This window comes from Bubalus kerabau, chromosome X (genome assembly GCF_029407905.1).
Source record: "Bubalus kerabau isolate K-KA32 ecotype Philippines breed swamp buffalo chromosome X, PCC_UOA_SB_1v2, whole genome shotgun sequence".
In the NCBI taxonomy this organism is placed as follows: Eukaryota; Metazoa; Chordata; class Mammalia; order Artiodactyla; family Bovidae; genus Bubalus; species Bubalus kerabau.
This window is the reverse complement of record NC_073647.1, coordinates 101,836,170-101,854,389: the sequence shown is the minus strand read 5'-3', so window position 1 is coordinate 101,854,389 and position 18,220 is coordinate 101,836,170. Positions and strand designations below refer to the sequence as shown.

The window sequence follows — 18,220 nt, the reverse complement described above, 5'->3', positions numbered from 1 at the left end:
TAGAGATAGTCAAGGGAGTAATAACTAATAAGTGAGTTTAGTGAAGTCATCACATGCAGGGTGAACCTACAAACACCAATCATAATTCTATAAGTGAGCAATGAACAACTAGAAACAAAAAATTTAAATAATAATGATACTTATGATAGCTCCAGAAAATGAAATACTTGGCTATAAATCTAACAAAACATGTATAAGATTTGTATGCTGTAAACTACAAAATGCTGATGAAACAAGTCAGACAAGATTAAATAATTGGAAAGACATGTCATGTTCATGGATTGGAAGAATCAAAATAGTAAAAATGCCATTTCTCTTCAAATTGTTCTGCAGATTTAAAGCAATTTCAATTAAAATTGCTCCAGGATTTTTCTGTAGATATAGTCAAGTTGATTCTAAAATTTATATGGAAGGCCAAAGGAACTAAAAGAGCTAAAGCAATTTTGAAAAAAAAAAAAAAGGAAGTTGAGAAATCACAGTATTCAATTTTAAGGCTAATTTATAGTGACAGAAATCAGATCAGTGGTTTCCTGGGGATGGGGGCAGGCATACAAAAGGAAAGACACAAAGGGACACAGGGAAGGTCTTGGAGTAGTGGATAGATTCATTATCTTATTTGAGGTATTGGTTCCATGAATACACACACACACACACACACATATATATGTCAAACTTATCAAACTGTACACTTTAAATATGTAATATGTGTAGGTCAATTATAACTCAATAAAGCTATTTTTTTTAAAAAGTATTCTTTCCAAAGTGATACATTACTTTTACATCTACATCTAGGTGGCAGTTGGAACCATGCATTTTGATAAAATGTTTGATTCTTATCTTCTAGCAATGTTTTAGTTTGTAAAATAACATATAGGAAGAGTAATATGAAGATAGGCTGGCTTTGCAGCATTTAAAACATTTTTCTGCAGCATTTTTTATACGATTATGATGAAAATAAAAAGGAACATAATCACAATAAGTCATTGCCAGACTACTATTTATTAGCGTTTTGAAGGTTTAGGTATAGTAAGTATGGAATGCAGAGTAAATAACAGATGCAGTCTCTTCTCCCTCCCCCAACTCCACCAGCAATTTGCAAAGAATCAAGAAGCTTCGTTGATAGTTAAACACCCCTATATTTCTATAGTACCTTTGCAGAAGGCCTTATAGTAGGTTATCAAGACCACCTGTCACCCCTTGTTAGAAATGCTTTACCTTTTAAAAATTGTAAATAAAAATTTAATCCTGTTAATGTCATTGCTTCATGTTTTTGGTAACTAGATGGAAATTTTAGCTCCAGAATTTTCTAATTGTCTTCTACATCTCCTCCACTAGGAAGAGGATGTCACTCATCCTGTGTAAGGATAGGGAGGAATTCCTTTGACTCCTAGGCCAGTTATCTGTTAAAAAAAGAAAGAGAAACTCTGATACAATGTAATTCACAAGTATTCTCCAAAAGCATTTTTATGATTCACAATAGTATATTTAGCCAACTATTATCCTTGTTTTATTTCCTATAATAAAAAAGAATTATTTGATTAGGTATTTATGGTCCAATCAATTATTCACATGATAATAATTCAACTAGCAACCATTTACAACTAGGATTGAAAACTGAATTTATTACTATCTTCTTCCCATCTGTTTAGCAAGGGATTTCTACATTCCTTTTCAACTCAAGAGGTCTATAATTTTTACCAGTGTTTATTTCACTGCCAAAAAGTTAAGAACCTGAAAATATTCTTGTAACATCAAAGCAATCAACTAATCTTATCAGTGTGTTTTAAACACTGATTTTCTAAGCCTATTCTACTGATTTATAGAATTTAGACAAACACTACTGAAGCAAAAAATATTTTAAAGTACTGTCCAAAGTAAGCTAAACACATTGTCCTGGACTTAGATAACGTAAGGTCTGTGGTGGCGGTGGTTTAGTCTCTAAGTTGTGTCCGATTCTGTTGATCCCATGGACTGTAGCCCGCCAGACTCCTCTGTCCATGGGATTTCCTAGGCAAGAATACTGGAATAGGTTGCCATTTCCTTCTCCAGGGGATCTTTCCAACTCAGGGATCTAACAGGGATCTTGAACCCATGTCTCTTGCATTTCAGGCAGATTCTTTACCACTGAGCTACCAGGAAAGTCTAACTTAAAATCTAGAAAATCTAAATAAAATGTTTTTAAGTCTAGCTTGATAAGCTTAAAATGCCAAGTAGAATTGTGTTTGGAAAGTATGAAAAAGCACTAATCACTGAGTTACCTAACTGAAAATCTCCCACCTCACCCTCAAAATATAAGAGATAGCCAGATCACCTTGAAAATTCCACCAGCCTCAGGTTGCTGCAGAAGACCCTTGGAGTCCAACCCATCCCGGGCACAGGTCACGTACATTTCAGAGTAATCCTTCCCTCCGAAGCAGCATGAGGTTGTTTTATCAACAGGCAACTTCACAGTTTGGAGTCTTTTCCCTAGATCACCAAATATTTCATTCAGTCTAGCTCTAGCAAATCTCCAACTACATAACCTTTTGGGACCCCTTGTGGAGCAATAAGAAAGTTCAAAGAAGATTTGAAGGTCAATTCTCCCAGGAGTTTCACCTACCTTCCTTGACAATTTCTTTTGAGAAAAAAGATATACCTCTACAGATAAAGGAATTCTAACCATAACATTTTGGGCTTTATCTTTGGCCTTTATTTACAAAATCATCCAACTGAGACCTTTGAATATATTTCTCTATAACTTCATTAGTAAGGAAGCTTCTCTGGCCCCTAGTGTCTGGTGTTTTCTAGACATGGTGGGAATTTATCATTTTGCTGGGCCTACCTGTCTCAGGATCCAAACGGATCACTCTTCCCCCATTGTAACAGGCCACCCAGAGCTTCCCCTCAACATCAATACACATTCCATCTGGGATTTGTTCTTCCTTCTCCAGCTTGTAAACATTTCTGCGGTTGGCTATGGTAAAAAAGAAAACAAACAAAAACAACACCAAACCACACTCACACACACACACACACACCCCCCAAAACCACAGGTCACTCACTAGTGAGCATCAAACAATGAGCAATCAAGTTGATTATAAATACTGATTACTTCTGCTTATCCAGGGTCTGACAAGTGGGTGCCACAGGCAGGATGATTCATGAGGATTCCTAACTCCAAAAAAGTTTAGAAACATGAGTGGGCATCCCTCAATGAAGGATTTTTCACTGCAGGATTTGCAGTGGATTTGCTCCCTTCAGTCTGCATACAGACACAGCTCTCTTAAGCTTTCAGAGGAGGAGAGAAAAAGGAAAGCAGAATTCTTAATAAAATGCCAAAAGACCTTTTTGAGGCTTACCTGAACTGAAGCCCTGCCTGCCCACCTCAGACACACTTCAGTCTATGGTTAAACCTTTGCTGTTTTACTTCCAAAATTGCCTGTTTTGTGGAATTCCCTGGCTGTCCAGTGGTTAGGACTCCATGATCTCACTGCCGAGGGCCTGGGTCCGATTTGCAACTAGTTCATGCACAAAAACTGGCAAGACGTATAGGCTCTGTTTCTGCCCAATTAAATGCTCCAAAATCACCTTATTGAAACTAAATATTAAAAGGGCTTGTTTCTGAAAAAAGGGGGTATTTTGAAACCAGCTGGCTGGCCTTAAAGAAAATCATAATATACAAAATAAAACAAACATCAAAATTCATAGGAACTTTACACTATACAATCCAAGTCATTACAGTAATCAGATTGAGGTATAATGGAAGGAATGTTGAAACCATGTGTAAGTAAAATGGGTAAAAACAGTCATGAAATAGGGCACTACATATTTCAAAGCAAAACACCTATGCTGGAAATTTTCTGACTAAATCTGCATGAGACTCTTAGGATATTTTTCAAGTCATTTTTATGATTGGTTTTGCTCTTGTGGTCTGGCACCTTTCATGAAAGTTTCAAACATGCCCTTTTAAATTCCTCCCAATAATTCCTTCCCTCCCAGCTTCCAACTATGGCTCATTTAGAGCCCAGTGGTAGAGTTGAACAATCTGTAACTACCTTTTTAATTTTTCCATTTTGAATGGTTGTTAATTTGTCTTTGAGTATTTTCCTTTAGTTGACTAAAGTACAAATAAGAAATATCAACCCCAAACTCTAATTTTCTGTTCTTTTGTCCCATTCGGCTGTATATTATTTGACTTTAAACACTGGCCGGCAAAACAGGATCCATTTTACAGTGAGCCTCTTTCTAGTGATGGTTGCAAGAAAAAAGATTGAGGACCTAGCCACCTTATGGCAATGGTGGCCATACTTAGTTGAGCGCTAAAGCCAGGCGAGCATGGCTGAGACCCAGGGATTGAGCCCAGGTCTCCTGCTGACAGCCATGGCTTGACTGGCAGCATAGTCAAGTCTGTGTAATCATTACAATATTGGAATTATAACATTGGGCAGTTCTTTGAAAAATAAGGACCTTTTCAAATGGATTAAGGGAGCAACAGCTGACTAGTCATATGCATGTGAAAAAGATACCACGAAAAATAATGAAAAGGCACATACAGATCTTTCCCGTCTGCAGGTCATAGTCAAAGGCATCCACGGAGTAGGACAGGCTATCTATGTAATAGAAGATTTTGTGGTCCATAGACCAATCCAAACCATTGGAGATGTCCACCTGGTCAAAGTACTTTTCCACATGATGGTCAGGAAAGAGGGAGTACAGGGACCCTTGGCGGCGCTCCAAAACTGCCGGAGCTGTTTCCTCAGCCATGGTACCTACAAAATCCAAAGAGCATGGAGCTCAGCCACACAGCATCCTGCCTGTGCACGGTGTCATCTCTCACCAGGGCTCCTTCCCCATGATGAAATCAAGGAAATGATGATACAGTCCCAATCTGGGTCCTATGCTTTTTTTTTTTTTTTTTTTAATGGCAACTACCTTGCTTGCCATGCTAATTAAAACTACCTGGAGAGGTTTTAGTTCAAGACATCTGCATCAACTCATTTTCTCCCACTCAGCAAACTCTAGTATTAGTTGCTCAGTCATGTCCGACTCTTTGCGACCCCATGGACTATAGCCCACCAGGTTCCTCCATCCATGGGATTTTCCAGGCAAGAATACTGGAGTGGGTTGCCATTTTCTCCTCTAGGGGATCTTCCCAACCCAGGGTCAAACCTGGGTCTCCTGTGTTGCGGACAGACTCTTTACTGTCTGAACCACCTAAGCAAACTCTAAGACCTGGACAAAACACACAGTGTAGTTTTTTGAGAACTCTGTGATGTAAGTCGGCTCAGAGAAGAACACAGAATTTGAAGTATCACCTAACCAGCGGTGAGTTTTCAAGTTCTCCATTTTATCCTCCAGTTAGGGACTAAACACAGCACAGCACATGTCCTGGCCTGAACTCAACCCAGTCTGAGATGTGGAAGTGAGCGCTGTGGTGCAGGCAGAATGAGGTCCAAGAGAAACCTCCGAATCTGGCACAAGGAGCAGAAAACACTCCTGTGACTCAGAGAGAGAGAGAGAGTGGAAGAAAACCCCTGCTTATATTCCACTCCCTTTTTTCCATTTTCTCATGCACCAGCCCCCAGGCAATTTTGCAGCTAGAGCAGCAAAGGGAGAGAGCCGTTAGCAACAGGAAACTGCAGGAATCAAAGGTGCCATTCCTCTCCATTTAGTGAAGCTTCAGGGACAAATGGGCAGCTCAAATGCTGTTGCTTTCATGTTATCTCTCTCTCTCTGCCTGCCACTTGGCCCTGGAGGCAGAATAATCATAGAACTGGGTGGTTTCTGGCTGGAGGAATGAAAAGGAGAGCTCCAGGAAGCTGGAAAGTACTAGAAGCTAGTGAAGAGGGATGATGCTCAGGAATGCAGTCTCATAAAGTTGTTTGTGATCTGCTTGTCCATGCACGGATCTGATTCTAATTAGCATACTAAAAGACTTGGAGAATGGAGCTAATGGATAGAACTCGTTCTAATTCTCAGAGTGACCACTGAGTGGCACACTTAATGCCACCTAATAGAAAGCAGGTTGGAACTGGTGGGTGCATGTGTGCTCAGTCACTTCAGTTGTGTCTGACTCATTGCAACCCTATGGACTGTAGCCCGCCAGGCTCCTCTGTCCGTGGGATTCTCCAGGCAAGAATACCAGAATGGGTTGCCATGCCTTCCTCCAAGGGGTTTGATTGATTTCCTCCTCAAAGGAATTGATGCTTTTGAACTGTGGTGTTGGAGTAGACTCTTGAGAGTCCCTTGGACTGCAGGGAGATCAAACCAGTCCATCCTAAAGGATATCAGTCCTGAATATTCATTGGAAGGACTGATGCTGAAGCTGAAACTCCAATACTTTGGCCACCTGATGTGAAGAATTGATTCATTGGAAAAGACCCTGATGCTGGGAAAGATTGAGGGCAGGAGGAGAAGGAGATGACAGAGGATGAGATGGTTGGATGGCATGACTGACTCAATGGACATGAGTTTGAGCAAGTTCCAGGAGACGATGAAGGACAGGGAAGCCTGGAATGCTGCAGTCCATGGGGTTGCAAAGAGTTGGACACAACTGAGTGACTGAACTATGAACTGCCTCCAAGGGATCTTCCGGACCTAGGGATCAAACTCGCGTCTCTTAAGTCTCCTGCATTGGCAGGAGGGTTTTTAACCACTTGCGCCAACCTAGGAAGCCCTTTGAGAAGCTGAGTAAACCTCAACAGAATCAGTCCAAAGGAACCTATACTTAGACACATTGTAATCAAATTTCCAAAAACTTAGGTTAAATAGAAATCCTTAAGATTAATAAAAGAAAAATGACATACTACATATAGGAGAATAATGATTTCAATGACTGTTGATTTTTCATGAGAAACTGGAGGTCAGAAGGAAGTGATACATATTTAATTTGTAAACCTAGGTAGGATTCTATATTAAGTGAAAATACCCTTGAAGAATAGAGGAGAAATAAAGACATTCTCATGTGAAGTAAAACTAAGAGAATTCATAGCCAGCAGACTTGCTCTAAAAGAATCGCTAAAGGAAGTTCTTCAGGTAGAAAGGAAATACTGAAAGAAAAAATACCAAAAGGAATATCAGGAATGAAGAAAGAGCTATAGAAATAGTAAATGTGAGACACATGTACCCCAATGTTCATCGCAGCATTGTTTATAATAGCCAGGACATGGAAGCAACCTAGATGTCCATCAGAAGATGAATGGATAAGAAAGCTGTGGTACATATACACAATGGAGTACTACTCAGCCATTAAAAAGAATACATTTGAATCAGTTCTAATGAGGTGGATGAAACTGGAGCTTATTATACAGAGTGAATATACAGAAAGAAAAACACCAATACAGTATACTAATGCACATATATGGAATTTAGAAAGATGGTAATGATAACCCTGTATGCGAGACAGCAAAAGAGACACAGATGTATAGAACAGTCTTTTGGACTCTGTGGGAGAGGGAGAGGGTGGGATGATTTGGGGGAATGGCATTGAAACATGTATAATATCATATAAGAAACGAATCGCCAGTCCAGGTTCGATACAGGATCCTTGGGGCTGGTGCACTGGGATGACCCAGAGGGATGGTATGGGGAGGGAGGTGGGAGGGGGGTTCAGGATGGGGAACATATGTATGCCCGTGGCGGATTCATGTTGATGTGTGGCAGAACCAATACAATATTGTAAAGTAATTAGCATCCAATTAAAATAAGTAAATTTAAATTAAAAAAAGAAATAGTAAATGTATGAGTAAATATAATAGAAACAAAAATTACATTTTTCTGATGGGATTTTTAATCTATGTATATAAAGACAACTATAACATAAGTGGGTGATTATCAACTGAAGTGGTAAAATATTGGTTCTAGATAGACTGAAAAATTAACTATATATTTGCAACCCCTTCAGGAGCCCTTAAAAATTACACAGAAAGATATGATGAAAATCACAATAAATAAATTGAATTCTATAAAATGCTCAAATAACCCAAAAGAAGGCAGGAAAAGGGAAACAGAATAACAAAAAAATACAGCAGGAAAGAAGAGAAAATAACAAAATGGTAGCTCTAAGTCAAAGCGTGTGCTTGTGTACTTAGTCGCTCAGCTGTGTCTGACTCTTTTGTGACCCCATGGACTGTAGCCTGCCAGGCTCCTCTGTCCATAGGATTCTCCAAGCACGAATACTGGAGTGGGTTGCCATTTCCAACTCCAGGTGATTTCCTCACCCACGGATTGAACCTGCGTCTCTTGCATCTCCAGCATCGGCAGGCAGGTTCTTTACCACTAGTGCCACTTGGGAAGCCCAAGATATATACTATGCAAATATTAACTTAAAAAACTGCAGAGGCTATGTTAATATCAGATAAGATATACTTAGAGCAAAGAAAGTTACCAGGGATAAATAGGAGTACTATATATTGTGAAAATGGTCACTTTACTAAGCCGACATAATAATCCTAAATGTTCATGCGCTTAACAACAGAGCTTTAAAATATACAAAGGAAAAGACAGAACTGAAGGGAGAAACAAATCCATAAATCTGGCTGGAGATGTCAGCATCCCTTTCTCAATAATAGATCCATGTAGATAGAAAATCAGCAAAGAAATAGAAGAACTGAACACCATCATCCAACTGGACCTAAGTGACATTTATAGAGAACACTCCATTAACTCAAGTGCCCATGGACAATTCACTTAGGTTTGAGTGTGATCTCTGGGGACAGAGTAGAATTTCACATAATGTAGAAACTGGAAAGCTCATTTATTGTGACATACTCCATCTGAAAGAAGAGTGACTTAGAGCAAAATGGACTGAAACTGGCAAGCCTGAATAGGAAGCTGGACAGGGTAAATCCTTCCTCCCTATTTTCTTGCTATAAGACAATTGGGCTTGTTTCGTTACTATTCCACTGCGCCCCCTCCCCAACTCATCTCTTTCTCCCACTACCTGCCTCACAGAAAGAGATGTCTGTAACATGAAAGGGAATCCCCCACTGCTTGGAAAGGGCTCTTCTTTAGTGGGAAAGAACAACCTGGAGCCCTGGTTTATGCATCACTGTCTAGTAGTGAGACCCGACAGGTGAGAACATGGGTGTTGGGACACCTTCAGGGTACTACCCACCACTAAGAGACGCCATCCAGATTATCAGATGATCTCACCCTTTTCTGGGCCAGGGACAGCTCTCAACACCTGCCGAAAGCTATGAGCTCTCTGTAGAAAAAAGTTCTTCGATGCTACTGACAGATGCACACGACCGGTGTGCATACTCACACTGATGCCTACAACTTTATGGGGTCTCCAGAAGGCAAAGGTTAAGAACTGGGGACTGGGGACTCCAGGCTAAGAAATCAGGCCTCTGAGGACATTATAATTTTGTCTCACCAAATTCCACAGAGCTATACACTTATAGCTAAGAGGGAGAGAGAAAATCAATTTCAACAGAAGGCAGGATATCTGATCATATTTCTTCATCCCACAGTACTGGCTGAAGGGCTTCCAATGGATTATCAGCTTTAATCTTTCAACCTGTCTTGGACTAAATCTGTGGTTGTATAAAGTCCAGGTAGATGGGAAACTATTCACACCACCTGCTCAGATCTTACCTCCCTTCAGTGTTGAAAGTGAACGAAGCCAGACAGCATGGCTGATGATGTGAGGGGCTGAGCAGGGAGTGGAAACAGCAGGCATTTAGAATCAATTTTGGCTAATTATTGGGCTTCCTTAGTAACTTAGACATAAAGAATCTGCCTGCAATGCAGGAGACCTGGGTTCAATCCCTGGGTCTGGAAGATCTCCTGGAAGAGGAAATAGCTACCCACTCTAGTATTCTTTCCTGGAGAATCCCATGGATGGAGGAGCCTGGTGGGCTACAGTTCAGGGGTTTGCAAGGAGTCTGACACAACTGAGCACCTAACACTTGGTTAACTATAGGGTTGTTATGTTGGGATGAAAATGAGAACTAAATATGAAATGCATTATTAATTTCAACACAGACTTAAAATTCATTTTAAGCTGTGTATAAGTCATTCTGCAGCCATCTTCTTAAAGATGGCTTCAAGCACAAATCATCAAGTAATGTAAAACCTAAGGGAGAAATTTTGATGAGGACCAGGATATTTGCTTGGACTTAAAGTGTCTCCTCATGTTGTAGCCAGTCTCTAGGATGGCCCTGAATGATCCCTGCCTCCCATTATTCACACCCTTGTCTAGTCCCCTCCATAATTATGTGGCCAATAGCACCTGGCAGAAGTGATGCTATGTTATTTCTGAGATTGCTTATAATAGGACTGTAGCTTCCATCTTGAGTGTTTTCCCTCTTTCTCTCTCTCCCTCCCTCCCTCTCATCACCAGATCTAGGAAGCCTGAGCAATCTTATGGAGAGGCCCATGTAGTAAGAAACTGAAACCTCTTGCCAACTGCCATGTGAGTGAGCTTTGAAGCAGATCCTCCAGACCCCTTTAGAGACTCTAGCCTCCTCCAAAGCTATAGACCCAAACAACAACTTGACTGCAGTTTCATGACATAGCCTTGAACCATCCAGCTAAGCCAGACTCAGGTTTTTGACCTTCAGAAGATAATAGATGTTTGTTATTTTAATGACTAAATTTCAGGGTAATTTGTTACATGGTAATATATCACTAACAAACCCTACAAGCTGCTTATAAATCTCAATTAAAAATAGTAACTATGCAGTAGAGAAATCTAAGACCTCAACTGGGTGATCAAAACTAATATCACTTATGGGGGACAGATGTTACCCCGATGGGAACCCTGAGAAGGACAGAACTGTGCAGTGATTCCAGCCATGAATGTATATATAGCATCAATCTAATCACAGGGAAGCATTAGACAAATGCAACAACATGAGGAATGTTCTATAAAAAAAAGAGGAGAGTTGGGTAGGACTGTAGTCTTCAAAAATGGCAATGTCATAAAAAAAAAAAGAAAGGCTATGTTCTGTTCTAGATGAAAAAAGATGAAAGAGAAATGACAACTAAATGCAGTACATAATCCTAGACTGAATTCTGTACTAGAAGGAAAAATACTACTCTTAAAAACATTTTTATATAAAATGTTTATATAAACTATATAAATATTATATTATATAATTATATATTTTAATATATATAAATATACTATACATTTTATACAATATATTATATATTTAATAATAAACTATATTATATATAAATAATATATATGTAAAAAGGCTGGTGAATTTGGTGAATTGATAGAACTGGAATGTAGGCAGTGCATCAGATAAAATTGTTGTATAATGTTAAACTTCTTTGAATTGATTACTGTACTGTGGTTATATAAGAATATGTCATTTTTTTCTTGGGAAATTCACAGGGAAATATTTTAGAAGTAAAGATACATGATATATACAACTTACTTTCAAATGATTCTGGAGAAAAATGTTTATATGTACTAAGAACAGACAGAACAAAATGCCGTTAATAGGTGAGTCTAGGTAAGGGCTATCGGAGAAGGCAATGGCACCCCACTCCAATACTCTTGCCTGGAAAATCCCATGGACGGAGGAGCCTGGTAGGCTGCAGTCCATGGGGTTGCTACAAGTCGGATACGACTGAGCAACTTCACTTTCACTTTTCACTTTCATGCATTGGAAAAGGAAATGGCAACTCACTCCAGTGTTCTTGCCTTGAGAATCCCAGGGACGGGGGAGCCTGGTGGGCTGCGTGTGGTGGGGTCCCACAGAGTTGGACACAACTGAAGTGACTTAGCAGCAGCAGCAGCAGGTAAAGGCTATACGGGTGTTGTTTGTGTTGTTCTTACTTTTTTTCCTGTAAATTTGAAATTATTTCCAATTTAAACAGCAATCACAGTTTGCTGCTACTGCTGCTAAGTCGCTTCAGTCGTGTCTGACTCTGTGCGACCCCATAAACGGCAGCCCACCAGGCTCCCCCGTCCCTGGGTTTCTCAAGGCAAGAACACTGGAGTGGGTTGCCATTTCCTTCTCCAATGCATGAGAGTGAAAAGTGAAAGTGAAGTCGCTCAGTCGTGTTCGACTCTGTGCGACCCCATCGACAGCAGCCCACCAGGCTCCTCCACCCATGAGATTTTCCAGGCAATAACCTTGTCTTAAAACTTATTTAAACTACAAAATACCATACAAATTTAGGCTGCCTCAGACAGCAATTGAAAGAAATATCTATGAAGTTTTTCTCATGGGATTTTTTTTTTTTTGATACAAGTGACTTAAGTAATAAGAAAAGAAGAACCCAAGACCTATTATGGATACTTCTTTTACCACTGCAGCTGTGAGACTTTTATAAGTCATATTCTTCTGTTATTTTAAGTCACTCAGTCATGTCTGACTCTGTTACCCCATGGACTGTAACCCTCCAGTCCCTTTTGTCCATGGGATTTTCCAGGCAAGAACACTGGAGTGGGTTGCCACGCCCTCCTCCAGATCTTCTCAACCCAGGGATCGAACCCTCAATCTCTTGCATCTCCTGCTTTGGCAGGGGGATTCTTTACCACTGAGCCACCTGGGAAGCTCCAAATCTCAGTAAGTAGGTGCTAAAAATAAACCATACCAGCAAAGTATCTCCCAGCGGGATCCACCTTCCCGTCATTGAATCGATTGTTTTTCTTCTCTTTATCTACTGTGGCCAAGACAACTGCTGACTGATCTTCCCAGTTCAAAGCACAGAACTTTGTTCCAACTGTGGCAACATAGCCTCCCGACTGGCGAAGGGCCACAGAGCTGACAGGGGCATCTGCAGAGGCAAAAGCAGCAGTCAGAAGGTAGCCAGCAGTCACACTGCAGCCATCGCACTACCCCGCATCTCTAGGTGTGTGCAGCTCTTTGACAATAGGAGTGCTCTCCCCCTTTCTGTTGAACAGTGAAGGCTACATAACCGAGTATATTTGTTGAGCATGAACTCTGTGTGCTGTTCTGGGCAGCAGGGATGGAAAAATGGATGAAATCCAGCTCCCAGCCTAGTGGGCGAAGCAGAGAAGTCAAACCACAGCAGCACCATACACTGGGGCAGGCACCAAAGCAAGTTCAGAGGAGAGGTTCCTAAGGATGTGTGGTGTGTGTGTGTGTACCAGGACAGTTGATACAGAAGTGATACTCAATTTGCCTGATCTTCAAGAAATTCAGAGACAAAAATTGTGTTTTGTTCTAGCAACAGGGTTTTGCACCCTCTCTCTCTCCAAAAAAGGGCTTGTCTTGTTTTTCTTTTTAATTAGGACTTATCTTTTTTTAAGGGACATATTTTGTATACTTTTAACTGAAATTTTCTTTTCAAATCCTTTTTGGTAGTTAAGCATAGTAAAAAAAAAAAAAAGAAATGTAGATGCAGTGATTTAAAACTCACATTGTCCTTATAGTACTCTATTTTGTATATTTAAATTTTAGGTTTCCTGGGTTTAATATTTTTCCATGGAAACTTTTTTTTTTTTAAGTGGATAGATTGATTACTGTGGTGACTGCTCAAGGGAAACAAAATGACAGAATTTATGGTGAAAACATTTTGCAAGCAGCTATTCTGTACAAGACGGTGCTTGGGAGCAGCTGGGTGTTTGGGAAAGGCTCTTAGCTAAAAGCCCTGCAAAGAAGTGGATTCCAGCCGTGAATTGTCCCAGGGAATGTGTGTGCCTGCTCAGTCATGTCTGACTCTTTGTGACCCCATGGACTGTAGCCCGCCAGGCTCCTCTGTCCACGGGATTCTCCAGGAAAGAATACTGGACTGGTTTGCCATTTCCTCTGCCAGGGGATCTTCCCAACTCAGGGATCGAACCTGCGTCTCTTACATCTTCTGCATTGGCAGGTGGATTCTTTACCACCTGGTGGCGCTAGCGGATTCTTTACCATCTGGTGGTGCTAGCGAATTCTTTACCACCTGGTGGCGCTAGTGGTAAAGAATCTGCCTGCTAATGCAGGAGATGCAAGAGACTCGGGTTTGATCACTATGTTGGGAAGATTCAACATAGGGATGTTGGCGGAGGAAATGGCAAGTCACTCCAGTATTCTTGCCTGGAGAATCCCATGGACAGAGGAACCTGGCAGGCTACAGTCCATGGGGTCACCAAGAGTTGGGCACGACTGAGCTCTCGCACACACATTCCACCTGGGAAGACTCTCAGGGAATGTGCAGGACAGTATTAGGAGCGTCACATCCTCATCAGGGATCCCAACCTGTGGCCTGTGCTGTATTCTGTGCTTAGTCGCTCAGTCTGCTCAGTCCCAACCCAGGAATCGAACCGGGGTCTCCCGCATTGCGGGCGGATTCTTTATCAGTTGAGCTACCCGGTTAGCGTTTAAGCCCTTCGGGGGGTTTGAGTTTTTGTCTTTGTTTTGCAGATTAGGGGTAGGAATATATCCCTGGGCTTCCCTGATAGCTCAGTTGGTAAAGAATCCGCCTGCAATGCAGGAGACTCTGTTCAATTCCTGGGTCGGGAAGATCCGCTGGAGAAGGGATAGGCTACCCACTACAGGATTCTTGGGCTTCCCTTGTGGCTCAGCTGGTAAAGAATCCACCTGCAATGCAGGAGACCTGGCTTCGATCCCTGGGTTGGGAAGATCCCCTGGAGAAGGGAAAGGCTACCCTCTCCAATATTCTGGCCTGGAAAATTCCATGGACTGTATAGTCCATGGGGTTGCAAAGAGTCGGACACGACTGAGTGACTTTCACAATTCACATATATCCTTAATATATGCACCCTAGGAAAGGGAGACTAGAGAAGGTCGTGGGTCCCTCCCCGGACTCTGATCATAGCAGGTCATAGTCATTTTTGCCTTTAGCCACAGTCATGTCCCTGAGTGTATTAAAAGCTGTTCCCTCTCATTAAAAAGGAAAAAAGTCCCCAGTTTTGAATTGAGAGAGTGTCCTAAGGTCACAGGACCCTGGTATCTCTTTCCCACCAGCACAATAAGGAAAAGAAACTTATTACTTCTGAAGCCCATACCCTTGGGCCATAGAAGGTGATAAACCCCTCCTTGGGAAATCACAGGGCCATTAACAGGCACTTGAAACTCTCTTGTGAATCCCATTTAGAACAAGGAACAGATGGGGAGGGAAGTGGGAGGGGGGTTCAGGATTGGGAACACATGTACACCCGTGGCAGATTCATGTTGATATATGGCAAAACCAATACAATATTGTCAAGTAATTAGCCTCTAATTAAAATAAATAAATTTAAATTAAAAAAATAAAAATAAAACCTTAAAAAAAAAACCAAAAATGAACAGAAAGTCCCGGTTTATGCTAAATCCAAAAGCTCTTCTTTGCACATTCAAAGAGAGGATATATCTGTTGTTTATTTGTTTGCAAACTAAGGCTTTGGACTGACCCAAGGTAGATAACCTTTGCTGTGCCACAAACCGGGTCTCCAACTTTCAATGCTGGTGTTTGAAGGTATTAAGGAAAGAGCCTACTTTCTTGGACTGTGACTCACCATCCCAAACAAGACAGGGAATGTGGCACAGCACCCACAGGGGAAGAAGAAAGTATCGACTATACAGATTTTACTCTTGGGTCAAAGTGGGGGATCCAGAAAGGGTGACAATACAATAGTTTTCAAGCATAAGCTTTAACAATCAAGTCCCAGAGGAAAAACACACTAAGTGACCGCCCCTCCCCAGGGAAGATCTGCTGTCTGGGCAGATCCAGGCCCATTCTTCATCCTTACCCACGGTCACTCGCTGCACTTGCTTGCTGAGAGAATCCCACCGGCAAACCTTTTTGGCAGGAATATCTACGAAGAGCAGAGAGTTGGACGCCTCCTCCCACACTGGAGACTCACCACAGCGGCAGTTCTCCCGCAAAACACACTCAATCTTAATGGAAGACATTGTCATGGGGGAGACCTACTGAAGGCAACAGAGACATGTCATCACATAGAGCAAATTCAGCAAAACACCTGACTTAAGACCCTGGTAAGATCCCAGTAGAGGCTGTTTTTAAAATCGGAACTGGAAAGGCTGGACACACTTTCTCCAGGTAAGAACAAAATATGCAATGTGGCAGGAGGAGATGCATAAAAAAGAAAAAAGAAGCCATAACACAAGACATCTTCAATCAACTTACCAGTGTTTTTTTTTCAAGGTTTCTGTAAAAAAGAGAACAAAAACAACACTCCAACATCCACACCTTGGCTCTAGCTGACCCCCAGAGAGAGCTGGCTAGTTGGACTAGGCAAGGCTGCTTTTATGCCAGCACCCAAGCCCCCAAGGCTGGTCAGGGGGCGGACAGTTCCCTCATTGGGCGTCTGAAGGTCACCTTCTTCTCTGCCCTTCAGATCCGCCCATGGTGTCGATTGCCTTCTTTCACTGCCCAAAGGCCAATCTTCCTTCTCTGCATTTTTAAAAATGCACTAAATACACTAAATTAGAATTAACATCCATTTTCTTTTTTTAAAATTGAAATACAGTTGACTTACAATGTTGTGTTAATTACTGCTGTACAGAAAAGTGATTCAGTTATACATATATATGTACATTCTTTTTTAATATATTATTTTCCATTATGGTTAATCTTAGGATATTGAATACAGTTCTCTGTGCTGTGCAGTAGGGCCTTGTCTATCTATTCTATATATAAAAACTTACATCTGCTAACTCCAATGTCCCACTTCATCCCTCCTCCAAACCGTCCCCCTTGGTAACCACCAGTCTTTTCTCTATAACATTCATTTTCAAATTCAGACACCAGAAAAGGGGGAGAAAAGAACCTTTCTGGGTACCCTTGTAGGAAATGACAGGCCCTTAGCTATTCCTTGCTATCTAGGAAGGCACCCTGCCAGTTTGGCAAGGATTCTTGAACTCCACAGGCAGGAACATTCTATGCTGGGACTTTTAGGCCAGAGGCTGTGACTGGTGAACTGGTAGAAGAAAAAGAAAAATTATTGGAAAAGAAAAAAATCCTTACTTAAGCAACTCACGTGGGAGAGGAAAGACAACTTTCCAGAGCCTTCTCTCTTTCCCAAGCTCTGTCCTAATGATAATCAAAATTGCCTGCATCTTTATCCTTTTTCCTGACAGCTATCTGATTTGAAGTCAGTGGTTCCACACACAGATGGGCAAATTAATTACAGGGAAAAAAAAAAGAAAAGTAATCTTTGGTTTAATATTTCCATCCATAAACAGTTTTTTTTTTTTTTAAAAAAGAAACATACAGCTCAAATCGTTCTCACATACGGCCTGCCAGCGCCGTAGCATCTCACTGGTTGTTCAAAATTGGCAGAGGTTCCAAAGGCCTTCCTGCTATCAATTTGAGATAAGGCCCAAGATCAGACGCGGGACTTTTGCAATCGCAACTTTCAGCCCCATGCTCCGTGGCGCAAGCTGGGTGATGCCAATGACCCCTTTCCGCTCGGGCTTCGGAGAGCAGGGTGTGAGAGGAGGCCATGGCCGTGAATGGGTGGCCCGCCCAGCGGGGACACGACGTCATATGGCCGCGCTGCACGGGGCCATCTGTGCGGGCTAGGGGGCCTCGCCCCCGCGCACCCGCTGGCGGCGGGGCTGCGGCCTCGCGTGACCGCGGGAACGCTGAAGGTTGCGCCTGCCTAGTCCCCAGCCCCCGTCGGCCCCGTGGGGTGCGCGCGGGGCGCGGGGGTCTTCTTCCCCCGCGATCGGTCTTCTTCCGGCCGCGCGGGTTTGTGGGTGGGGGTGGCTGTTGCCAAATGGTACCGCTCCAGGGAGGGGACCGGGAGGCCGGCTCGACCCGGGGAACTCACCAGGCTGATGACTAGCAGGAGGCTGGAGGTCAGGTGGACAGTCGCCTGGCCGGGGCTGCGGTTGGGGGTGGGGATCCTCCACGCCGTCCTCTACTCTTCGGCTGCAAGAATCTGGCAGAGCCGCAGGGGCAGGGAGATGGGGCAAAGGCTTGGGGCCCAGTGAACCCAAGCTTTGGAGTTTGGACGGATAGCTAAAGGTTATCTCTGACTTAACTGAAAAAAAGTTATTGAAATGCCTCGATGAGAGATTGGGTCGAGGGTCTGATTAAACACAAACAGGTTCAAAAGGAAAGTTCAAAGCGGTTAAACAAATCTTCAGTTTTCCTAGTGGAGAAGAGTCGGCAGGCTGGAGGCCAACTCTTGCAAAAACGGTTTTTTTTTGGTTGGGGAAGAGGAGAGGCTTTAGTTGATGTGAAGTGAAATAAGCCAGACAGAGAAAGACAGATTCTGTGGGATCTCATTTATAGATGGAATCTAAAAAAATACAACAAACTAGTAACAAAAAGAAGCAGACTCAGATATAGAGAACAAGCT

General features: G+C 42.1%; 1 protein-coding gene across 1 annotated transcript; it reads right to left on the bottom strand.

Annotated features, from left to right (window-relative positions):
- Nucleotides 1–991: 991 nt before the first annotated feature.
- Nucleotides 992–17,760, bottom strand: RGN (regucalcin). The gene is made up of 7 exons (XM_055563332.1): nt 17,687–17,760; nt 15,641–15,821; nt 12,538–12,720; nt 4,533–4,748; nt 2,822–2,953; nt 2,312–2,466; nt 992–1,400 (listed from the first exon to the last, which is right to left on the bottom strand). Exons 2-7 carry the CDS (start codon nt 15,807–15,809, stop codon nt 1,350–1,352), a joined length of 906 nt encoding a protein of 301 aa, XP_055419307.1. The 5' UTR covers nt 15,810–15,821; nt 17,687–17,760; the 3' UTR covers nt 992–1,349.
- Nucleotides 17,761–18,220: the final 460 nt, after the last annotated feature.

Excerpts from the sequence above, each read along its gene's own strand:
- RGN (XM_055563332.1), bottom strand. The coding sequence starts at position 15,809 with ATGACAATGTCTTCCATTAAGATTGAGTGTGTTTTGCGGGAGAACTGC. Across the intron at positions 2,954-4,532 it reads CCTGCAGACGGGAAAGATCT|CCAACCGCAGAAATGTTTAC; the intron begins GTATGTGCCTTT and ends TTTTTACCATAG. Across the intron at positions 2,467-2,821 it reads CCGTTTGGATCCTGAGACAG|GGAAAAGACTCCAAACTGTG; the intron begins GTAGGCCCAGCA and ends TTGGTGATCTAG.